The sequence below is a fragment of the Heterocephalus glaber genome, unplaced genomic scaffold, assembly GCF_053883595.1.
Source record: "Heterocephalus glaber isolate CG9 unplaced genomic scaffold, H.glaber_assembly_v1.0 deba00001610, whole genome shotgun sequence".
Lineage (NCBI taxonomy): Eukaryota > Metazoa > Chordata > Mammalia > Rodentia > Bathyergidae > Heterocephalus > Heterocephalus glaber.
In genome coordinates, this window is record NW_028258381.1 from 23673261 (window position 1) to 23693547 (window position 20287).

Here is a 20287-nt window from a genome sequence, read left to right on the forward strand (position 1 = left end):
ATCTTGCTGGGCCTTTGGTGACAGCAAGAGGGTGGAGCAGAGGTCTGTTCACCTCATGGCCAGCTGGGAAGCAGAAAGAGAGAGGAGAAGAGTCCTGAGTCCCCTTAAGTGACCACCCGCATGACCTAACTTTCTCCTGCTAGGCCCCAACTCCTAAAGTGTCTACCACCTCCCAGGACGGCCGTGGGCATTTCAGGCCCGAGTATAGTGGAGATTCAGCCACATCATGGAACCGCTGAGAATTTTCTTTCCTCCTCTGGAAGGGTCTAAGCAATCCTGCCTGCCTTCCAGCGTTCTGAGGATTAAATCACAGGGCTCTGAAAACATTCTGGGTGTTTCCGTGGTTCATACCACATCATGGCCACTAGGGGCAGCAGGAGCCCAGCTGTTCCTCTGCCCATCAGATCCCTCTTTCAACCCACTCCTGGCCTTGGCTGGTATCAAGGCGCAGTAGCCCACCTCCCTGCATCCTCTGAGCACTTGGGGGTGTTGACAACTACTTGCCTTCCCTGGTCAGCAGGAACAGTCAGAGGATTAAGTTATCTTTCAACTCTTACCCTGCACAACCCCCTATCCTCCTTGGGGCAGGAGGATGAGACCACTCCTACCCTAGAAGTCTCAGAATACAGACTGGAACCAGATGGATTTTGATTGGCCCAGTGAGTCATCTAGAGATGGGATTTCTGATGACATCTGAGTGGCTTGGACATAAGGGGAATAGGAATTTTGGGAAACCGCGGGAGTAGAAGTGAGTGTTAAACCAATCAAAGAGTTTCTGGTGGAAGGAGTGGGGTTAGAAGATGATTGATCTTCCTTTAGTCCAGTGATGGCAAATCTCTTAGCACTTTTAAGGACAACAGTGCACTGCAGGCACACATGCATAGGTTTGCCATCACTGCTTTAGTCAAACTAGTGACTTTTTCCTTGGAAAACTTTTTTAAGAGCTTTCCTAAAGTGGACCATATGCTACCTTAAGTGCAATTTTGTAACATGTGAAGTGTTCACACTTCCAGAAATAAAAAATAGGGGAAATTCTATTTTTTAAAAAAGGTTGAGCTGGGTAGGATGGTGCATTCCTGTAATCCCAGCACTCTGGGAAGCTGAGGCAGGAGATAGCAAATATGAACCCAGCCTGGGCAATTTAGCAACTTAACATGACCCTGTCTCAAATTTTATAATGAGAGCCTTTATCAATAGTGGAAGAGTATCTGAAAATCCAGTCAAAGGATTTCCAAAGGACCCTCAAAAGTGGAATACTTTTTAATCCAAATATTCTAACTGAAGGAGAGCTGGTGCCAAATGATAGATGCTGTCAAATGTGTGCGAAAATCACACACTTCAGAAAGGATTGTCCCATGAGGAGAAAAGTCAGGAGATGGCAAAATCAGGAAGAGACTGCAGCAAAGACACCCTGAGAACAAAGACAAAGAAAGCAAAGAGGAGAAAAAAATTCAAAACAAGTACTTGGAAAAGGAAGTATCAGCAAAAGAAGATAAGTCTGTGCCATGTGCAGCTCAGAAAGCCGAGAGAGTGAGGGCAGCTGTCGACCCAGGGAGGGAGAAGATTCTCAGGCACCACCAGGCTACTTTCTCTTCTTCTCTGAGCTTTACTGAGGGGAGCGCCTGTGAGCCTTGACCTTACCCAGACCCTTTCACCCTGAGAAAGTCAATTCCTGACTCCCGGCTTCAAACCCTTAGTCCTAACTTCCGCACTTCCATGGCCCTGACTCGCCTGCATGCACCTGGCCGCTCTTCAAGGCTCTAATGTGAGCCTCTGTCCTCCCTCTCCGCCTGTCCCACCTGACCTGCTGATCTGTCCCCTTCGCTTTCATCTCCTGGGAGACTCAGAGACCCATGTGCCCACCTCCTCGGGGATGAAGGTGTGAGGAGCCCTTGCCCCCGGCCCACCCCTGCTACCTTGGAGGACCCAGGCTCTCCCACACCCCACTCTGCCCGGGTCCCTCCCTCACAGGCGGCCCTCCTGAGGGGCCCAGGAGGGAAGTGGAGTGAAGACACTGGGGGGCACCAGGCTGGCCGTGCTCACTGCCCCCCCCCCCCGCAGTGTCGTGGGCACCTCTCACGTCGCCCTCCATGCGGCGCCATGTGCTTCCCACTTGGACCATCTTTCAGGACTGACCACCCTCTGGCCAGGGACAGTGACCTGCACCTAGTGGCAGCCAAGGGCCTGGACAGCCACTCATGCCCACGCGTGCTCACACGGTATGTGGCGCTCTTCCCCGTCCCCACCACGGCCACAAAAATGGCATCACCTCAACTCTGCACCTGCAACACCAGGCTCCGCACCTCGCCAGCCTGAATGTCATCGCCAGCTCTTCCTGGCTCCCCAGCTGTGGCCACAGCTGGCTTATTTCTGCCAGGCCAGCCTGGCCTTGCGCTGGTCAAGGCTTCTACTGAACAGCACCTGCTGGAGGCAGACACCTGGGGCCTCTCCTCCTGGTGCGGAGGGGGAAAGCTCTTTAGATTTGCACCTGGCCTTCCACACATCTCCGGCCAGCCCACACCTGCCACTTCCAAGTCGCACCCCCACCCCCTGAAGTCCCGTCTAACTCCTACTCTTACCAGATGTCCATTCCCACCTTCCCTTTTCTCCTTACCTCTGTCTACTATCTTGTCTCTAGCACCCCCAAATATCCTTGCCTAAATCCAGACCTGAACTGCTGCTTTTTTTCTGGGTGGGGACACTGGGTATTGAATCCAGGGCTTTCCTACAGAGCTACAGCCCCAGCCCTTTTTATTTATTTTCTCTTTTTGATCTTGCTACGTTTTATTTTTTTAATCTCGCTAAGTTGTCCAGACTGGGCTCTAAATTGCTATTGTCCTGCCTCAGCCTTCCGGAATGCTAGGATTACAGGCTCACACTACCGCGCCTGGCCGTGAACCGCTGGATTTAAGGGAGCCCTTTGCACTGCTGTTTGTTAACCAACCTCTCCCCTTCCAAGAATTGGTACCTTTGGAGCGCTTCCCTTGGCCTGGGCGCGAGCGCCGCCTTCTCTGGCTGCTCCCTTCTGCCCTCTCGTGGTAAAAGCGGTCAAAAGCGTGTCCCAACCCATCTGCCCTTCACCCGGCTCTTTCTAAATCTGCACAGCTGCCCAGCACTCCTCTCACTGCCCCGCTCAGCCTTCTGTGCATCTAGGTCGGTGTCCTCTCCCTGATTCTCTCTGTCCCCATCCAACTCTTCCCTGGAACCCCCAGACTCTTAGCTCCTTTTCCTGCCTCTCTATTCCCCCTCTGCTCAGCCTCCCACACAGGCCCACTGTGCAGTAGGGAGAGAGGCCTTGTAAATGAAATGTACTGAAAATGTTCCCCCAGATGGGCCTCTGTTTACCTCTGCGGTACTTTTCCGAGCCTGCCCTTCCAACTTTGCAGGACATTGCTGCTTTCTCAAGGCCGCTTCCCTCCGACCCAACTCACCTGCCGGCGAGGTCAGGCCCTCAGCCCGGCACCAGCCTCTCTCCTGGTTCCAACCGGGACGTCCTCTAGGGGACTGGAACTCCTGGTATTTCTGGATACAGCTCCCAACTCTGGATCGTGTATGCTGTTTGGACTTTGAGAGCCTGCTATTTAAATCCAAATAGTAACCTCTGTGTTTGAACAGTGCTATCTCCCAGCTGGATCCCACACTAACGTCAGAGGAAGGAAACACACTCAAAATCTTCCAAGTGACTTCTTCTAAGTCACTCGGGTGCTAGGAGGCTGGCAAGGGCTAGAACCCAGGCATGCCAAGCCCAGAGCATGCCCAGAACCTCCCTCCCTGTGCTGCTGTTAGCTTGAACTTCTTGTTGGACAATGGACGGTTGCTAGGGAAATGTTGACCCTAGCAACAGGATTCGCTGGGCATGGAATCCAAGAGGAGGGCGCCAGGAAGGTGGGCAGAAGAGGGCGCCAGGAAGGTGGGAGAATGGTGGGCAAAGGGGACAGTTTCCCCCTTCATCATTTTCCCCAGCTCCGACTTTGGGGCCACCTTCCTGGTCATTTCTACCATGGCCGTATCACGATAAAAGGGACCTTGTGCCTGCGCACTGTGCGGTTCACTTCTCAGTGGGAAGGGATAAGACACATTCTCTTCCCCCTTCCCCAGCAGCCTGTATTAAAGAGGATCTCCAAGCCCCGTGGCAATGGGGCTAATGACTTCCTGGAGGGGGGTGGGGAGGGCTGCTGGCCGTTGGGCGCCCCCCATCTCCACGAAACAGAGGAAAGAAGCAGCCGCTCAGAAGCGAGGCGCGCAGCAGTGCGGCGCCCACCATCCCCGGGCCTCGTCAACTCCTTCCCAAATTCTGTGGGTTCGTCTCCCAAGTTCACCCTAGCATCCAGGACCAGCCTCCATCTGCCCCAGGACCCAAGCGCCTAACTCGCTTTCTAGTAGCGCTCTCTCTCCCCATTTCCGGGTGGGCAAAGTGGAGCGAAGGGGAGGAGGTGAAAGGAGCCCCGGCGCCGCCCCCGCGAGAGCCGAGCTCAGAAGCGGCGGAGACTTCGATCCCGAAAAGTAACGCACGGGGGCGCCAGGAGGAGCGCGGACGCGGGAGAGGCAGCGAAAGGTGGTTCCGTCCGTGTGAGTGTGTCCGTGGGCGTCTTTGTGTGTGTGCGTTTCTGTACATGTGTGTATGAGTCTGGGGGTGTCTGGGTGGGATCCATCCGGGACAACATGCCTGGTGTGCCCCAGAAACAGGTTCCCCAAAAGGCTTTTTGATGAGAATGATGCTTGATGTGTAACTCTGTACATGTGGCTGGGAGGCAGGAGACCTGTGTGTATTGTCGAGTGTGTATGGTGCAGATCGAGAGTCCCTGAAACCGCATCTTGGGTTTTTGAAGTCGAAATTCTAGAGGGTTTTGATCGCTTTCTCATCACCCCGAAAGAGTAAGGGGGACTCTCAGTCAGATCCCAACTGCCCTAGCACATCCTCTGCCTGAGTCAGGTGGCTGTGCTAGGCTATGTGTGACATTGTGTTTGTTAAGTGGGTGTGTCTCAGAATCTTAGTGTAACTCTGTATGGTAGTGCATTGTGTGAGTGTGTGTGTGTGTGTGTGTGTGTGTGTGTGCGCTGACAGGTGGGCTTTGGAAGGGGCTGGATCAGGATTATGGAAGTGCACAATTCTTTCCCCTTCTTAGTCTGAATACCACCTTCCTGGTCTGTGTGTGTGTGCGCGCGCTCATCTGCCTTTCTCAGTCTCTCCAGTACCTGTCTCTCTGTCTCTCCTCGTCTCTGTCTCTCTTTCCTTTTCTTGGTGACTCATCTCTGCGGCTTTGCCCTCCCCCGGCTTGCTGGGTCTCCCCTCCCCCACTCAGGAGTTGGGAGGGTCTGAGGGAATGGGACCCTAGGACTAAAATCAGGGTGAGCACCCCCTTCTCATCACTCATCACCCAGGACCCTCCAATGCCCCCCAGTCCCTTTCCCAGGACATGCCATCCCTGGGTGGCTAGGGAGTAGGGCAATCATGTGTTCTTAATGGAGCTATTTTCAGGAGGTCTTCAGTACCTGCTTTCAGTTCCAAGTAGAGACCCCTACCCTCCTCATAAATCACCCCTTCCCTGCCTGTCCCCACCATGGCTGACGCAATGAAAGGCTGCAGAGGTGAGTCACCACCGGCTGGGGGAGGGGGGGTGAAGAAGGGGACAGTGAGCTGTGGGGGGGGTCTAAGCCCTTACTTCCCCTTCCAGACCTTCTTAGGGAAAAGACTCAGTGCTCTCCCCATTCTCCCTTGGTTTTCCAAACCTTCAGCTTGAATCACTACTCTGCTGGCCCCCATCTTCTCCTGCCATCCTCCTGGAGTGTATGGGAGACTCAGAAACAAAGACAAAGAAAGATGGGTTCATACTAAAAGCTCCAAGCAAACACCAGGCATCCCTACTAGGTCCTCATTTGGCCTCTGCCCTTTCCAGCTGTCTCTGTCTCTCTTTCCTGCCACTTCCCTCATCTCCCCAATCTCAGAAACCTGTCCCCAGTCTACATCTTTTCTAGAAGCTCCTAGAAGCAGCAAGTTATGAAGGGCAGAGCTCACCCCTTGGGAGATGGAGGCACTTGTGAATGAGCTGACTCAGGAAGGACACTGGGACGGAGAGAGGCAGGAACAGACTCAGAGTAGAGACCATGTAGAAAAGGGGGTCAAGATTGAGATTACGGAGCCATGAAGTCCATAGCCTTTGATGAGCAGGCTTCTACCTTCCCTTCCCTACCCCCTACCACCCTATGATGGCTGAAGCTCTTGGGATGTGGGTGTCTGAGAATCTTCTTTGGGAGATTGGGGAGGGGGTGGGAGGGTGGGGAATGCTCTGGAAGCCAGAGATAAGAACCCAGAACTTGGAGTCCGCAGGTGGGTAGCTTGGATTGTGAAGCTGTACTGCACAGGGCTGTAAATGAAGGCAAATAGGGGAGGGGCAAGAAAGATCAAGGCATGCAGCAGTGCACATAACCACTAACATATACCAGTAGGCACAGGACTCAAAAATGCACGAAGACTGGCATGTATACACACAAACGTTACTGGGCACCAACAAGCCAGGCACATGCTTTTCAGATGCCAGCAGATGCCCAGAGGTGGGTGCATTCAAAAGATGCAAAACTGCATAGGTATACAAGCAGTCAGCAGAGATCAGAACCCGCACAGACTCCTCATAGTAGGCAGTCACACAGATTGGAAGAGAAGATCTATTTAAACTGGAAACACCACCAAGCCCATCCACTTTCAATTTGATTAAGTACATAGTTGGTTCCCCCAAGCCTTTGGTCTCGGAAATCTCTGTACACAGCCCAACACACATGTACACACATGTACATGCACACATAGCAGCCAGGGCAAACACACACAAACCCACAGGTATGCAGAGTTTGTCTAGGTGCCTGTCTCCCCTTCTGTATTGCACTTGGACCCTTGTCCCTGTCGTCTGGCCCCATGGCTCCCTCCCTCCCTTCTCCACTCCCTCTGGGATGGCTTCCCTTCCTCCTCTCCAGATGTCTGGGCCTTCTCTCCATTTAACCCCCTCAGGATGACCCCCTTCCCCATCCCACTGCTCCCTGTATCTGAGCTAAGAAGGAGAGACAAGGGAGTGAGGGGACCCAGAGGGGCAGGGGAGGCCCTGGGCAGTTGTGTGTGTGTGTGCTGGGGGGTGAGGCACTGCCTTGTGAGCCTCCTGGCCTCTCCTTCCTCCTTTCTTTGGAAGCGTCACTACCTCCTTGATTTTTTTTTTTTTTTTCCTTTAGCCTGATCCTCTCACCTGCTCCGGGCTCCTTCATTCCCCTGCTCCCATTCCTTCTCCCTTTCCTCTCTCCTCTCCTCCCCACCACTTTCCCCGAAGAGCTAATGGGCTTTCTTCTGAGAAAGTCAAGCCACTGATGGAAGCGAGAAGCCACTGCTGGCTCTAGAGGGAAAGCACGTGAGTGTGTGCGGGAGGGGGATGTTTGGAATGAGGGTCGGAAACAGGAAGAGATGAGGAGGGGGCTAGGTCTGGCTCTGAGTCCCTGCAGACAGCCCCAGTCCTGGCTTCCAGAGTCTCAGGGCACGGGTGCCCTGCGTGTGTCCATGAGCACCGGGTCCGCAGTTCTTGTGTCTGGCGTGTGTCATTGTCACTCCCCCTTTCCCTGCCCACGCCCCCGCACTGCTCTCGGCCTGCACCGCAGCCCCCTCCATCCTCCCTCCCTTCCCTTCATTCCTGCAGTGGCCGCTCCCCTGGCCACCTTCCCTTCTCCCCCTACCCCCTCCCCATTTCCGCCCCCCGCCCACGCCTGGTCTCCCTTCACCGGACCCGGCTCGCTGATGGATTCTCTCTGCGCAATGTGTGCGTCATCGCCCCCCACTCCTGGAACCTCTAGCTATGCAAGCCCCCAGCCCCAGCCCCTCTTGCAGGAGATACGGTCGGAAGGTTCTGGTGGCAGAGACCGTCTATCTCTGACGTTGCAGCCCCCTCCACGTCGCGTTCAAACCCCTGGAAGCCGGGGAGAGAGCTGGAGTTGAATCACTCCTCCCACCTGCGCAACCCCCTCCCCACCTGGTCTGGTCTCGCCCTCCAAACGTCCTTGGGTGGGGGGAGCGGCGGGAGGGAAAGAAGCTGGAGGAGGGTGGAAGGGGTGGACTGAAAAGGGGCACAGCGGGGGTCCCCCACAAGCACCGCCGACTCAGCTGGACTGAAAGACAGACACACCTTTTTCTCCAGACACGACCCAGAGGCACACACATCCTCTATCTTTCCCCTTCCTCTTCCGACTCGGACCCTTTCCAATGTGACTGACCAAACCGCAAGATCCACCCATCTGCCAGGGCCCTGGGCCGGCGCCCCGCACCGCAGATCCTCGGACCTGCGCCCTCCGTCTCAGGTTCACGCCGTCCTTGGGCGTGGCCCCATGGGCCGCTCAGGATCGGGTTACGAAGCCTAGCCCCCTCCCCAGATTACAAGTCCTTGCCTTCCCCGTGCCAGTATCGATCTCCAACTGGGTCTGTTCAGACGCTAGGGGTGCCCCCTGCCTATTCCGCTCAGCAACGCGAGCTCCGCAGCTGCAAGTTGCTTTGTAACCCACCCTCCCGCCTTCTAGCGCCTCTGCAGCCACCCTTTCATTCATTCTCCCATTCATTCATTCATCCTTTTCTCCTCGTCCCTCCTTCATTCATTCATAGCCCCCTGCCCCCGCCCGCCTCAGCATTTCATTCATTCATTCATTCATTCATTTCCCGGAGCTCCGCTAGCGCACGCCCCTCCAGCCGAGGGCTCCATTGCGCAGGCGCAGACCGGGAAGGGCGCGCATCCTCCAATCGTTGGGCATCCTCCCTCCACCGGGCGCCCGCCCGCTTCCCCATGAATGAACACTGACGTCAATGGGGCGGGGCGAGCCCACGTGACCCCGCGCTCTCCTTTATAAGGCGGCGGAGCCGCGGGCGCTGTCCAGCGTGCTGGAGCCAGAGCTAGCGAGCCGCCTGGAGCTTTGCCGACCCAGCTGAGCCCAGACCACTGGACGCCAGGTCTCGACCGTCGCTCGTGCCCCAGCTACCGCTCGGATCCAAGGCAGACGGGTCCCGATCTTCCCCTGTCCCTATCCTGCTCCGACCCTCCTCTCCACCTCCGGCGTCGTGACACCGGCTGGTAAATACTCCGCTGTCCGTCCCTCAAACCCTTGGCAGCCTTGGGCTTGAGGGAGGGTTCTCTCCCCTCCCAGACGGGGGTGTTGAAAACACAGCGGGGAGCCCCTGGTAAGGGTCCCTGGTAAATGGGGGAGTCGCAGCTTTTCTCTTGCTGATGAAGTCGCCCACGCACCATCCGGGAAGTCCTGTGGGGAGGGAGCAAAGATTTTTTTACTTATCCTTGCTGCTTACTTAGTACGTGGGCGCTGGCAGTGAGATGGCTCAGGGAAGGGGGTGAGGAGGCATCAGGTGAGCGAGGGTTGCGGGGGGTTCTTTTCCCATTTATACGACTCCAGAGATCGGCACATCTTCTTCGTTCTCTCCTAAAGATCCTTCTTCTGGGTAAGGTTAGGGGGACGAGGGAAGCCCCGGGTTTCCTGCTTAAAGATGGGGGAAGGGAACGTAGAATTAGAGAGCAGGGAATTCTTACAGAAATCCCCTTTCTTTGGTTTGTTCTATTTTTCAGTCTTCGGCAGCCCCTTGGTCATGAAATCCCTCAGGTTGCCGGCTTCTCTCTTCTGCTGCCTTCTACTGATCAAGGGGTTAGCAGCAGCGCCCCCGGGGCGCCCTGAGGCACAGCCTCCTCCCCTCGGCTCTGAACATAAAGAGCCAGAGGTAGCTGGGGACGCAGCGCCCGGGCCAAAGGATGACAGCGCCCCAGAAGTCCGAGCTGCTCGAAATTCCGAGCCGCAGGATGAGGGAGAGCTTTTCCAGGGCGTGGATCCCCGGGCGCTGGCCGCGGTACTGCTGCAGGCACTGGACCGCTCGGCCTCGCCCCCGGGTCCGGTCGGCTCCCCTCAGGGTCCAGCGGAAGACGGAGCAGAAGCTCTGCTGACCGAGACCGTGCGCAGCCAGACCCACAGCCTCCCGGCGCCAGAGACCCAGGCGCCCGCCGCCCCGCCTCGCCCCCAGACTCAGGAAAACAGTCCCGAGGCGGGAGACCCGAACCAGGAGCTCGAGGCGCTCGCGTCCCTGCTCCAGGAACTTCGAGATTTCAGTCCGAGCAGCGCCAAGCGCCAGCAAGAGACGGCAGCGGCAGAGACCGAAACTCGCACACACACGCTGACCCGCGTCAATTTGGAGAGCCCCGGGCCCGAGCGCGTGTGGCGCGCATCCTGGGGAGAGTTCCAGGCGCGCGTCCCGGAGCGCGCGCCTCTGCCACCCTCGGCCCCCTCGCAATTCCAAGCGCGTGTGTCTGAGAGCGAGCCCCTTCCCGAAACCCGCCAGTTTGGGGGAGTGTCCGCCCCGAAAACACACCTGGGCGAGGCTCTGGCGCCCTTATCCAAGGCGTACCCAGGCCTGGGAGCCCCCTTCCCCAAGGCGCGCCGGCCGGAGAGCGCGCTGCTGGGCGGCTCTGAGGCGGGCGAACGCTTACTCCAGCAAGGGCTAGCGCAGGTGGAGGCCGGGCGGCGGCAGGCGGAGGCCACGCGGCAGGCGGCCGCGCAGGAGGAGCGGCTGGCCGACCTCGCCTCCGACCTGCTGCTCCAGTATTTGCTGCAGGGCGGAGCCCGGCAGCGCAGCCTCGGGGGTCGGGGGCTGCAGGAGACGCAGGAGGAGCGAGGGGGCGAGCGGGAGGAGGAGGCGGAGCAGGAGAGACGCGGCGGGGAGGAGAGGTTGGGGGACGAGGACGAGGAGGCGGCGGAGGCGGAGGCGGAGGCGGAGGAGGCCGAGAGGGCGCGGCAGAACGCTCTGCTGTTTGCGGAGGAGGAGGAGGAGGACGGGGAAGCCGGAGCCGAAGACAAGCGCTCCCAGGAGGAGACGCCAGGACACCGACGGAAGGAGGCCGAGGGCTCAGAGGAGGGCGGGGAGGAGGAGGATGACGACGAGGAGATGGACCCGCAGACCATTGACAGCCTCATCGAGCTGTCCACCAAACTCCACCTGCCCGCGGACGACGTGGTCAGTATCATCGAAGAGGTGGAGGAGAAGCGGAAGCGGAAGAAGAACGCCCCTCCTGAGCCCGTGCCAGCCCCCAGGGCCGCCCCCGCCCACGTCCGCTCCCCGCAGCCCCCGCCCCCCGCCCCGGCCCCTGCCCGCGACGAGCTGCCGGACTGGAACGAAGTGCTCCCGCCCTGGGATCGGGAGGAGGATGAGGTGTTCGCCCCCGGGCCCTACCACCCTTTTCCCAACTACATTCGGCCGCGGACACTGCAGCCGCCTGCGGCCTCGCGTCGCCGCCACTATCACCACGCCCTGTCGCCTTCGCGCCACTATCCCGACCCTGAGGCCCAGGCACGGCGCGCGCAGGAGGCGGCAGAGGAGGAGGAGCGCCGGCTGCAGGAGCAGGAGGAGCTGGAGAATTACATAGAGCACGTGCTGCTCCGGCGCCCGTGACCCGCCCTGGCCCCGCCTTCGCGCGCCCGCCGCGCGAGACACCTCTCCCCCCTCCGTGTGGCTCCTCCCCCTCTCAGTGTTTGCATGCGCCCGGGTCCCGCCCCTCTGCCACCGCCCGGCCCCGCCCCCGCCGCCTGGTCCCGGGGCTGAGCCGGGACCTGCCAGATCTCTTTTCCGGTCAGAACCCGAACTCTCCAAACTTCCGGGAGACCCGGGGCCAGCCTAGGCGGGCGGGCGGTTTGTGTGAGATCCTTTTCCCCGCGGGGCTCCGTCCTCATCCACGTCTGGGGACGTCCCCGTCTGAAACTGGAAAAAGCAGTTCCAATTGTGTAAAAAAAGTGTCTGTCTCCCGCCCTGCCCTCGGGCTTCCCCACCCTCACAGCGCAGTGAATTTACTCCTCCATTCCTTTCTCTGTTGTAAATACCCCTCACGGAGGAAATAGTTTTGCTAAGAAATAAAAGTGACTATTTTATTAGGACTTTGTTCTCCGTTATTCACCCGTCCCCTTGGGCCTGCGTGGCCCTTCCCAAGGGGCGGTGAGGGAAGCGCCAGCGGCTGTGCCCATCACCTCCGGCTCTTTAACTCCTTACCAAAGCCAAAGTTGAGTGTCAGCCCCCTGAAACCGTATTTAGGGAGAATGTTTTATCTGCTAAGAAGCCCTACATCCCGCCTCCAGCTGGGGGACGGGCGTTAGTCTCCCCCCCAGAACTTGGGAGAGAGGAGTGGAGCCCAGCAAGCTTCTACTTCAAAAGAAAAGGCCACCCCAGCACTTGCTCTGGGCACCGGCACAGCTCCTTTTCCAGGTCCTGGGTGGTTCCGCAGAGCTCCCCTGCCCCTTCACCTACCCACTCCCTTACCAGCTCCCCGAACTCCGTGGTCCTAAATGCTTCACTAGAAATTTGGGGAGAAAGGTTTGGCAGGCACTTGTTTGTAGACAGGGTCTCAATATACAGTTCAGGCTGCCCTCAGACTATGTAGCCAGAGCTGGCCTTGAACTCCTGGCAATCCTGCCTCAGCCTCCCAAGTGCTGGGATTACAGGCCTGTGCCACTACATCCAGCGGGAGCCACCTGTTTTTAGCCACCTCCCAACCTTTTTCTAAGCACAGATATCCCTGAACTCCTGATTCCATGCCCAAATAAAACCAAAGTCTTCAAATGAAATCTTCCAGGAAGAAATTTTAGAGGAAGAGACCCACGTCCCTAGGAGTTGCTCCTGGTGGTAAAGGCAGTGGTTGGAGAGGCATTGCGAAGCAGGGAGTGTGAGGTAAAAGAGTGTGGGATAAGCACAGGACACCCAGGTGAATTTCAATATAGGAGGCATGTTTGTGCTTGCTTCGGCACCACATATACTAAAATAGGAGGAATGTTAGAATAAGTGTGTTCCCCAATACTGCATGGGACACACTTCTAAAAACTCCTTTGCTGTCTGACATTCCAACTTTTCTTTCACTGTTTGGCAACCCCATTTCCAGGAAGAAGCTGATGCCGGTGAGCCCTGGGCCTCCCTGTGGATGCCGGCAGCCTTGCCTTTTTTTCACAGAGCCTCAGGCAAGCCAAGTCCAAGAAACACTTTTTCCTTTTATTTCAGAAGAAAGGAAATGAAGGCCTGCCTCACCCAGAATGAGGGGTGAAGGAGGGACAGGGCCAGTGTTCCAGAAAGCCTGCCCTTCCCCCAACCCTTCCTTCCCTCAAACTGGCAAGGTTAGAAAAAAATTAACTCTTGTTGTTTCTGCCCTGGCACTGGACAGAGGCCACACTGCAGCCAGGGAGGAAGTGGGACCGCTGAGGGGAAAGGCCCCTCCCAGGCAGAGAAGCTGCCCTGGATGGCTAGGGGCAGGGGTGGAGGTAGGTTTTGGGGCAGGGGGCTAAGAGAAGAGCCCTGAAAACCTTTTCCCTTTAACCTGACGTATTTATATATTTACAGTGGTAAGGGAGGGAGGACAGCTGGGGTCACACTGGTTCTTCAAAGGCAGGGAACGAAAGCCAAAGAGCACCCCCAACTTGGTCACGTTTTCCTGCCTCCTGGCTCCTAAAGCCTTCGATGGGGAAGCTGGGGGTGGAGGGAGGGAACGTTTGCAGGGCCAGAGACCATGGCTCCTTCCAAAGAAGGTGAGGTGGCCAAGGAGGGGGATCCAAGTCGGGTCCCACGGAGGGACTTGGGAGAAGCAGCCACCATGCCTTGCCTCGCCCCCAGCTCCACAGGGCCCGGTCAGCGGGGACTACGCCAGGCCCATCTCCTCCAGCACGCTGCGCGGCGACTCATCCTCCTGAGGCAGAGATGGACAAGGGTGACGCAGAGACACCAGGAGAGGCAGACAGGGTGGGCAGGACAACAGCAGTCACGAGGAAGTAAGGAAAGGAGTCGGAGGGGTAAGCAGACATGGGGTGGGGGACAGAAACCAACATGAGTCCCGAAGTCTCCGAATACCACTCCAGTACCCAGGGGGCCAATGAGGGTCTATGACCACCATCCAGAGAACCCAAAGCCAGAAGCTGGGGCGATAGGGGGCTCAGGCCCAGGAGCTGAGGATAAAGGCAGCGAAGCTGGGACTTGGAGACAAGAAACTTGCTTTTGGGTGGCTGGGGGTGCAGATGGTTGGGTCTTGAATTTCAGGTAAGCAGGAGGCACTAAGAGGTTGGCACCAGGTCCCTGAGGGAAAAGGGAACCAGACTGCAGAGAGATGAGTCATTAGGGTCTGAGCAGAGCACTGGTAACCAGGGTGGTGTGAGCCAGGGTGTGTGTGCGTGTGTGTGCGTGTGTGCGTGTGTGTGTCAGACTGAGAAAGGGGACAACGGACCATCGTGGTGCAAGTTCAGGCCTGCCCCTTCTCCTCCTGCAGGCTTGAGCCCCGATTCCCCAGCCCGCCCCTCTCTCCCCCTCCTCAGAGCCAGCTCAGCCTGGCTTGCTCATCACTGTCACTGCAGATTCCGGTGACTCATCTCCCTGCACCAAGGCTCACAGCGACACAGCAGAGAGAGGGCAAGCAGGAGTGGGGGAGGGTGGGGCGCTGGATCACAGGGAGAACCAATGCCAGGTGTCCTCACCCTGGCCCCCAATCCCCATAGCCTTTTGCTCCTGGGAAGTACAGGCTTTTGAGAGTGTGTGGTAAAAAGTGGAGAAGTTGGGGAAGGAAAGACTGATCTACCATGTGGCCCTTCTTCAATTTTCTCTGTAACACTTTAGGCCAAGAGAAGCATTAAGGAATCCAAAGAGATTTGGCAGGGACAAGATGGCTTGGGACTTGGGAGGAGGACAGAGCTTGGAGTGAGGGGACAATTGCCACAGGTGGCCGATGGGCCCTGCTACTTCCCACTCCACGGGGTCAGGGCTTGAGGGAAAGCTGGACATGATGGGGGCCAGACGCCACAGGGAGGGGGACACCCTCAGCGGCCGGCAGGATGACCAGGAGAGGGAGGGTCCCTTCAGCCTCAGAACTCTTCCTCCTCCTCACCGTCCCTGGCTCATACCTCCTGCAGCAGGTCGGCCTGCTCAATAGCCTTCAGCACACTCTTCTTAGAGGTGTCCTGGACGTCCCCGCCCATTAAAAACTCATCGAGGATGAAGTAGGCCTTCTCGAAGTTGAAGATGATGTCCAGCTCACACACCTGTGAGGAGAAGGGAGAACTGAGCATTGGGATGCACCCCAGCCCCTCATTTTCCCCATGACCACTCCTCCCACTTCAGGTTCCTATTGAGTCTCATGTCCTCCCTATCTCTAAACCTTAGTGCTTGGGTTGACTATTTCTTACCTTCCTCTTGCCCCTTGTTCCCTGAACATGTAATATTAGTCACCTTTATCTACCCTTGTCTGGGGGTTTTGTTATCATCCTCCTAAAATGTGATTTTGTTCCCATGGAGGCTGGGCTAGGCTCCCTCCCCAGGCCCTGGGGCAGGGTAGAGATCTGATCACTGTGTCCCAAGCAAGGTTCTGCCAATACCCAGGTAGCAGTAGACATCACAGAATGTCTCTGAGCCTGTTTTCTCATCTGAAAATGGATATACCAACACCTATTTACAGGATGGAATAAGGAGCAAACAAGAAAGCCTGAAAGGGCCTTGGGTAAATCCTTAAGTAGGATACAAATTATGGAGTCATCAGTATTCTCCATCTAAAATCTGAGCTTTCTGCCTAAACCCAGGCCCGGGGCTATAACCCAGATAAGTTATCTTTTTCTTTTTTTTTTTTTTTGAGACAGGGTCTTGTTCTGTAGTCCAGGCTGGCCTTTAACTTGCAGGTTTCCTATTTCCCCAGGATGGGCTCCAACTCATGATCCTCCTGCCTCAGCCTCCCAGAGTGCTAGGACTACAGGTATGTGATACCATGCCCCATTTTCCAGGCATTATTCTTTTAAAAAACTCTCCAAAGAGTCCAACAAAAAACCAAGGTCAGGAACCACTGACCAAACCTAAATCTGGTCTCCATCCTCATTTGAGTAGTCTGAGCTGAGCTCTACTGGAGATTAAGTACCAGAATCTGCCCTTTCTCCCACCACCTCCAGGGCCGATTAAAGGAGGGCTAATAGGATTAGAGCTTAATAAGGGAGATTAATTACTGTTCTCACTGCTCCAACTTCATCTCTCCCTACTCCCAGGGGAGAGACTGGATGGGCCTTAAAGTTTAGTAGAAAAAGGAGACTGCTGGGTACAGGGTGAGTGGGGAGACTTACGCTGCCAAAGTATTTGTCCAGGAGCTCCACATATCGGTGGATCAGCTCTAAGGTGATGAGCTCGTTGTCTTGGCCCTCGATGGCACAGCAGAAGTAGAGGCTGGCATATCTGAGGAGGGGGCACAGGAAACATACCTAGGACCTAATCCCACAGACCCAGGCATTCTGGGCTCAAACCTCCTCAGACCCAGGTCTGTAATCTGGTGGGACTCAAGGAGGGAGGCCCCAGGGTATGCAAAGAGTACCATACTCCCTTCTTAGTGCTCTCTCCTAAACAAGCGAAGATGCATGCTCCTTCCCTCTTGCCCTCTGACCTGTTCAGTTTGACTCAGCAAAAACCTGAGCCAAACAATTCACCTGTTCAGAGGAGAAGGAACTGGAAAGAAGTTGTGTGGGTGTGGGTGTGTGCTGAGAAAAGTGGCGCAGGGCCTCTGATTGTGAATAAGTCTGCAAGGGACATGGTCAGAAGGCAAGACAGGGCCTTTAGGGACAGTCGTATGTGTGTGATGCAAGTGTCAGGCTTGAGCAAAATCAAGTGGGGAACAAGAATTTCTTCCTGGGGAGTTGGGAAAGTAAAGAAAGGTGGCATTCATCACTGTCCTGCACATGTCCTTACCTCTTAGCTCTTCCTGACCTAGGAGACACTTCTTTTCTCAGCCCTTTTAACCCTCTGCTGAACTCCAGCCCCAGCAGGACCCAAGCAGGTCTGAAAGTAGGTGGGGAGTCACCTCTTATAAACAACTTTGAGGTCTCTCCACTCCAGGAAGCTGCACATCTTGGGCTTGCGAGCCAGAACGACCTGCATAAGCTCCCGAACCATCTTCTTTCTCTCCTTGTCTGATGTGGCCAGGTACCATTTTTGCAGCCGCAGCTTTCCCTGCCGGCTGAACAGCAGCATGAATCGCATCTGGAGGGGTAGGAGGACCAGAGCCGAGGGTCACAGATTTGGTTCTTTCCTCCACAGTGCATAGCTCCAAACTCAGCCCTGGCCCTCTCTACTCACAGTTCCTACTTCCTTCAAAACATCCAGCCCCTTCCTGTCAACTCTGGGTGCTCCCACCAAGAGGTACCTTTCCTTTGGAGAAGCAAGAGTTTCTGTGCATCATTTGGGTTCAAATCCCGGATCTATTAGTAGGTGTGGCCTTGGGCAAACTACACCTCTGGAGCTGTTTCCTTTTTCTTTTTTTGGTACCGGAGATCGAACTCAGGACCCTGTGCTTTTGAGGCAGGCAGCAGAACCACTGAGCTAAATCCCCAGTCCATCTTTCCTTATCCGTAAATGGAGTTGATAAAAGCACCTTCCTTATGGAGTTGTCAAAGGGATCAAATGAGGTCACATTTGCAGGAATGGCTGGAATATAGTAGCTTCTATAGCATGTTTGGTATTATTATTTTTCCCTGACCTCCTCTTTCCTGCTTTCAAAAGGAAGTAAAATGCTTGGCACAGTGACAAGCAGCACACAGCTGATGTCAGAGATGCTTATTCTCTTTCATGTTCTTTCTATCCATCTCCATATTGGAACTGGGTGTTTTGTGTCACGCCACCATCCTGGCCACAAGCCGTCAATGATGTCCCTAACACACTGCCTCCAGTGCCCACCTTTTGCCCAGGAGTATCCTTCTCTGCAGATGCATGCATATCCAGTACGCTTGGTGTTGGGATGCTCAAATTCCACCCTCCTCTTTCCTCAGCCATCTTGGCATTTGGTCCCTGTAACCTTCTCTTAACTTCTCTTCCTTTTAGGGTTCCTTTTACTACAACCCACTCCTCCCCAGACACCAGGTGGCCAATCTCCCTTTCAGGCCCTCCCACAGGACAAGAGCACCCAGGGGGCCTGCCCTAGGGAATGTCTGTGGAACAAGAAGCAAGCTGGGTGTAGTGAGATGGGGTGCAAAGCTCTTACTAACCCCATGCACCCCAGCTTCCCAGTTCCAGGGGAGCCTGGTGCCACATCCTGGACCCATCTCCTCCCAGCAGCTCTCCTTTCCCTAGACATCACCAGGGCTGGCATCCCTGGGTGTGTACAACGGTACCAGATCAGTAAGTTAAAAATCAGAATTCAGGAGAACTGGTTTTTTTGGTGGAGGGACATGAGGTGCACCGAGACTAGGGAGCACAGTGCAGCTAAGATAAGGGGGTGGGGAGCTAGCAGGAAGGCGGAAGGCAGGGTTCCGGAAAGAATGAGATGAGAGGCGGAGATCATGGAGCAAGGGAGCCGGGGATCCCAAATCCTGGGACCCCGAGAGCAAACCCTCGAGCCTTCTCCGACTCCCCACCTAAACCCAGACTCTGGAGGAACGTGGCTGGGAACGGAGCAGGACGTTCACTCCCAGACCCATAAACTATCCCACACCCCGACCCCACAGGCCCCGCTGCTCTGGGCCTCGCAGGGAGAGGGCTGGGTGACCCGCGACCCCACTGCCTTCCTCTGCCCAGAGACCCCACGCACCTCTCCGTGGGCGGCTACTGTGCGGGGTCCCCTGGGCCGAGAGGTTGGGGTCCCTTGGGCTGGGACCCAGGCACCTCTCCCGGCTCGGGACGGTCCCGGCGCCCTCTGGTCGGTCCCCTCTCGCCCCACAAACGCGCCCCTCCCCCCTCCCGAGTGCCATTTCAGTTCTTCCTCCGAGGCCGGTTCGCCTACCGGCTCAGGGGAGAGGGGCCTTGGAGGACCAGAGGGAAGAAAGAGCGGCACCCACCGAGGGCGGCCCCCAAGGATCCCCGCAGGTGCAGCCTATGCCCCTCGGTTCCCCCTCCCCTCCCTCTTCCCACTCCCTACCATCCTGCAGCCTCCGGCTCGGCGCGTCCCTCTTCGGCCACCGTAGACAACAGCTCCACTCCCTTTCTTATCCTTTTTTCTTCCCTCCCTCCGGTTGAAGCCCCGCCCCGTCCCGCCCTGGCTGGGAGACCCAACGCACAGCGAGCTGCGCAGACGCCAATGCTGGGTGCGCGGGCGGGGCTAGAGGAGGAGAAGCGGAAGCCATGGCAACCAGGTCCTTGACTTCAGCTTCCAAAAGCTCGGTCGTCATGGTAACAAGGCTGTCGTGTGAGTTGGTTGGAGGATGGGGGAAAATGGACAATGAGGTCCTCGAGCTTTAGAGCCTTGGGGGGAAAAGGCGGGAAAAGGGGTGAGATGCATGGGACGATTGTAGGGAGTTTTTGAGGAAGCAGGGAAGACTAAGGGAAGGGGACAGTTAAAAGGGACCAGGTAAGAATTAGATGTAGGAAAAAAAAGAATTAGATGTAGGAGAGGAGAAATGATGTGGAAAATAGGAAGACAAAGGGTAGAAATGGGGCAACATGAAAAAAGTATAGAGCCTAAGTAGTTATTGAGGACCTACTAGACGAAACATGCTTAAATAAGGGAAAAGTGCAGAAAAAAAAGAGGGACGAGAAATAAATGAGGGGCTGGTATAAAGGGATATAAGGAAAGGGGGAGAATTGTGAATTAAGGTGAAAGAGGGAGAAATAGAGAGAATTTTGAAAGGTTAGCAAGGGTCAAAACTGAAAAGGGACAGATGGAAACTAGACCTAAGGGCAAAGATGCAGAGCATGTAAATAGTGATATGAGCTCTTAGCTAAGTGCGTGCATGCAAGTGTGTGTGTCTATTTAGTAAAGACATAGATTTAAGAGAAAAATCTTACATTTAGTTATGCTGAAAAACCATAGTCCTTGTCCTCCAGGGATTAGGTGCCAAACCCCCATGGACTGTTGAAACTCCATACATTGCCAAACTCTATATGTTCTACGTTTTTCCCTACATATACATACATGTCTATGATCAAGTTTAATTTATAAAGTAGGTACAGTAAGAGATTAGCAACAATAACTAACAATAAAATAGAACAATTATAATATGCTGTAGCTGTGCATGGTGGTGCACATCTGTAATCCCAGCACTCGGAGGCTGAAGCAGGAGGATTGCTGTGAGTTCAAGGCCAGCCTGAACTATACTTGAACACAAGCATTTCAGTACTGCCAGTCAGTCAACCTAATGGAGATGGCTACTGAGTGACTAAGTGTAAGTGTGTGCTGTGTGGGTACGCTGGAGAAAATGGGGTGATTTGAGACTGGTCGAGATTACATCCAAATGCTATGCAATTTTAAATTTATAGACTATCGCTGGGGATTTAGCTCAGTGGTTCTGCCGCCTGCCTTGC

General features: G+C 55.7%; 2 protein-coding genes across 6 annotated transcripts; one reads left to right on the forward strand and one right to left on the reverse strand.

Moving 5' to 3' along the window:
* Positions 1-4221: 4221 nt before the first annotated feature.
* Positions 4222-11931, forward strand: Vgf (VGF nerve growth factor inducible). Of its 4 annotated transcripts, XM_087196321.1 has the most exons (5): positions 5488-5589; positions 7216-7388; positions 8867-9086; positions 9421-9466; positions 9591-11931. In XM_087196321.1, the coding sequence occupies exon 5, from the start codon at positions 9611-9613 to the stop codon at positions 11456-11458; it is 1848 nt and encodes a 615-aa protein (XP_087052447.1). In that variant the 5' UTR covers positions 5488-5589; positions 7216-7388; positions 8867-9086; positions 9421-9466; positions 9591-9610; the 3' UTR covers positions 11459-11931. The 4 variants fall into 4 exon arrangements, with proteins under 4 accessions (XP_087052446.1, XP_004840206.2, XP_087052447.1 ...); XM_087196320.1 differs by lacking the exons at positions 5488-5589; positions 9421-9466 and adding an exon at positions 4222-4569; XM_004840149.4 differs by lacking the exon at positions 9421-9466 and having other exon boundaries at positions 5425-5589.
* Positions 11932-13018: 1087 nt separating this feature from the next.
* Ap1s1 (adaptor related protein complex 1 subunit sigma 1) lies at positions 13019-19089 on the reverse strand. 2 transcript variants are annotated; one of them, XM_004840152.4, is made up of 5 exons: positions 18906-19089; positions 16857-17035; positions 16129-16237; positions 14929-15066; positions 13019-13727 (listed from the first exon to the last, which is right to left on the reverse strand). In XM_004840152.4, the coding sequence occupies exons 1-5, from the start codon at positions 18906-18908 to the stop codon at positions 13680-13682; spliced, it is 477 nt and encodes a 158-aa protein (XP_004840209.1). In that variant the 5' UTR covers positions 18909-19089; the 3' UTR covers positions 13019-13679. The 2 variants fall into 2 exon arrangements, with proteins under 2 accessions (XP_004840209.1, XP_087052448.1); XM_087196322.1 differs by having other exon boundaries at positions 18579-18925.
* Between the last annotated feature and the right edge of the window lie 1198 nt (positions 19090-20287).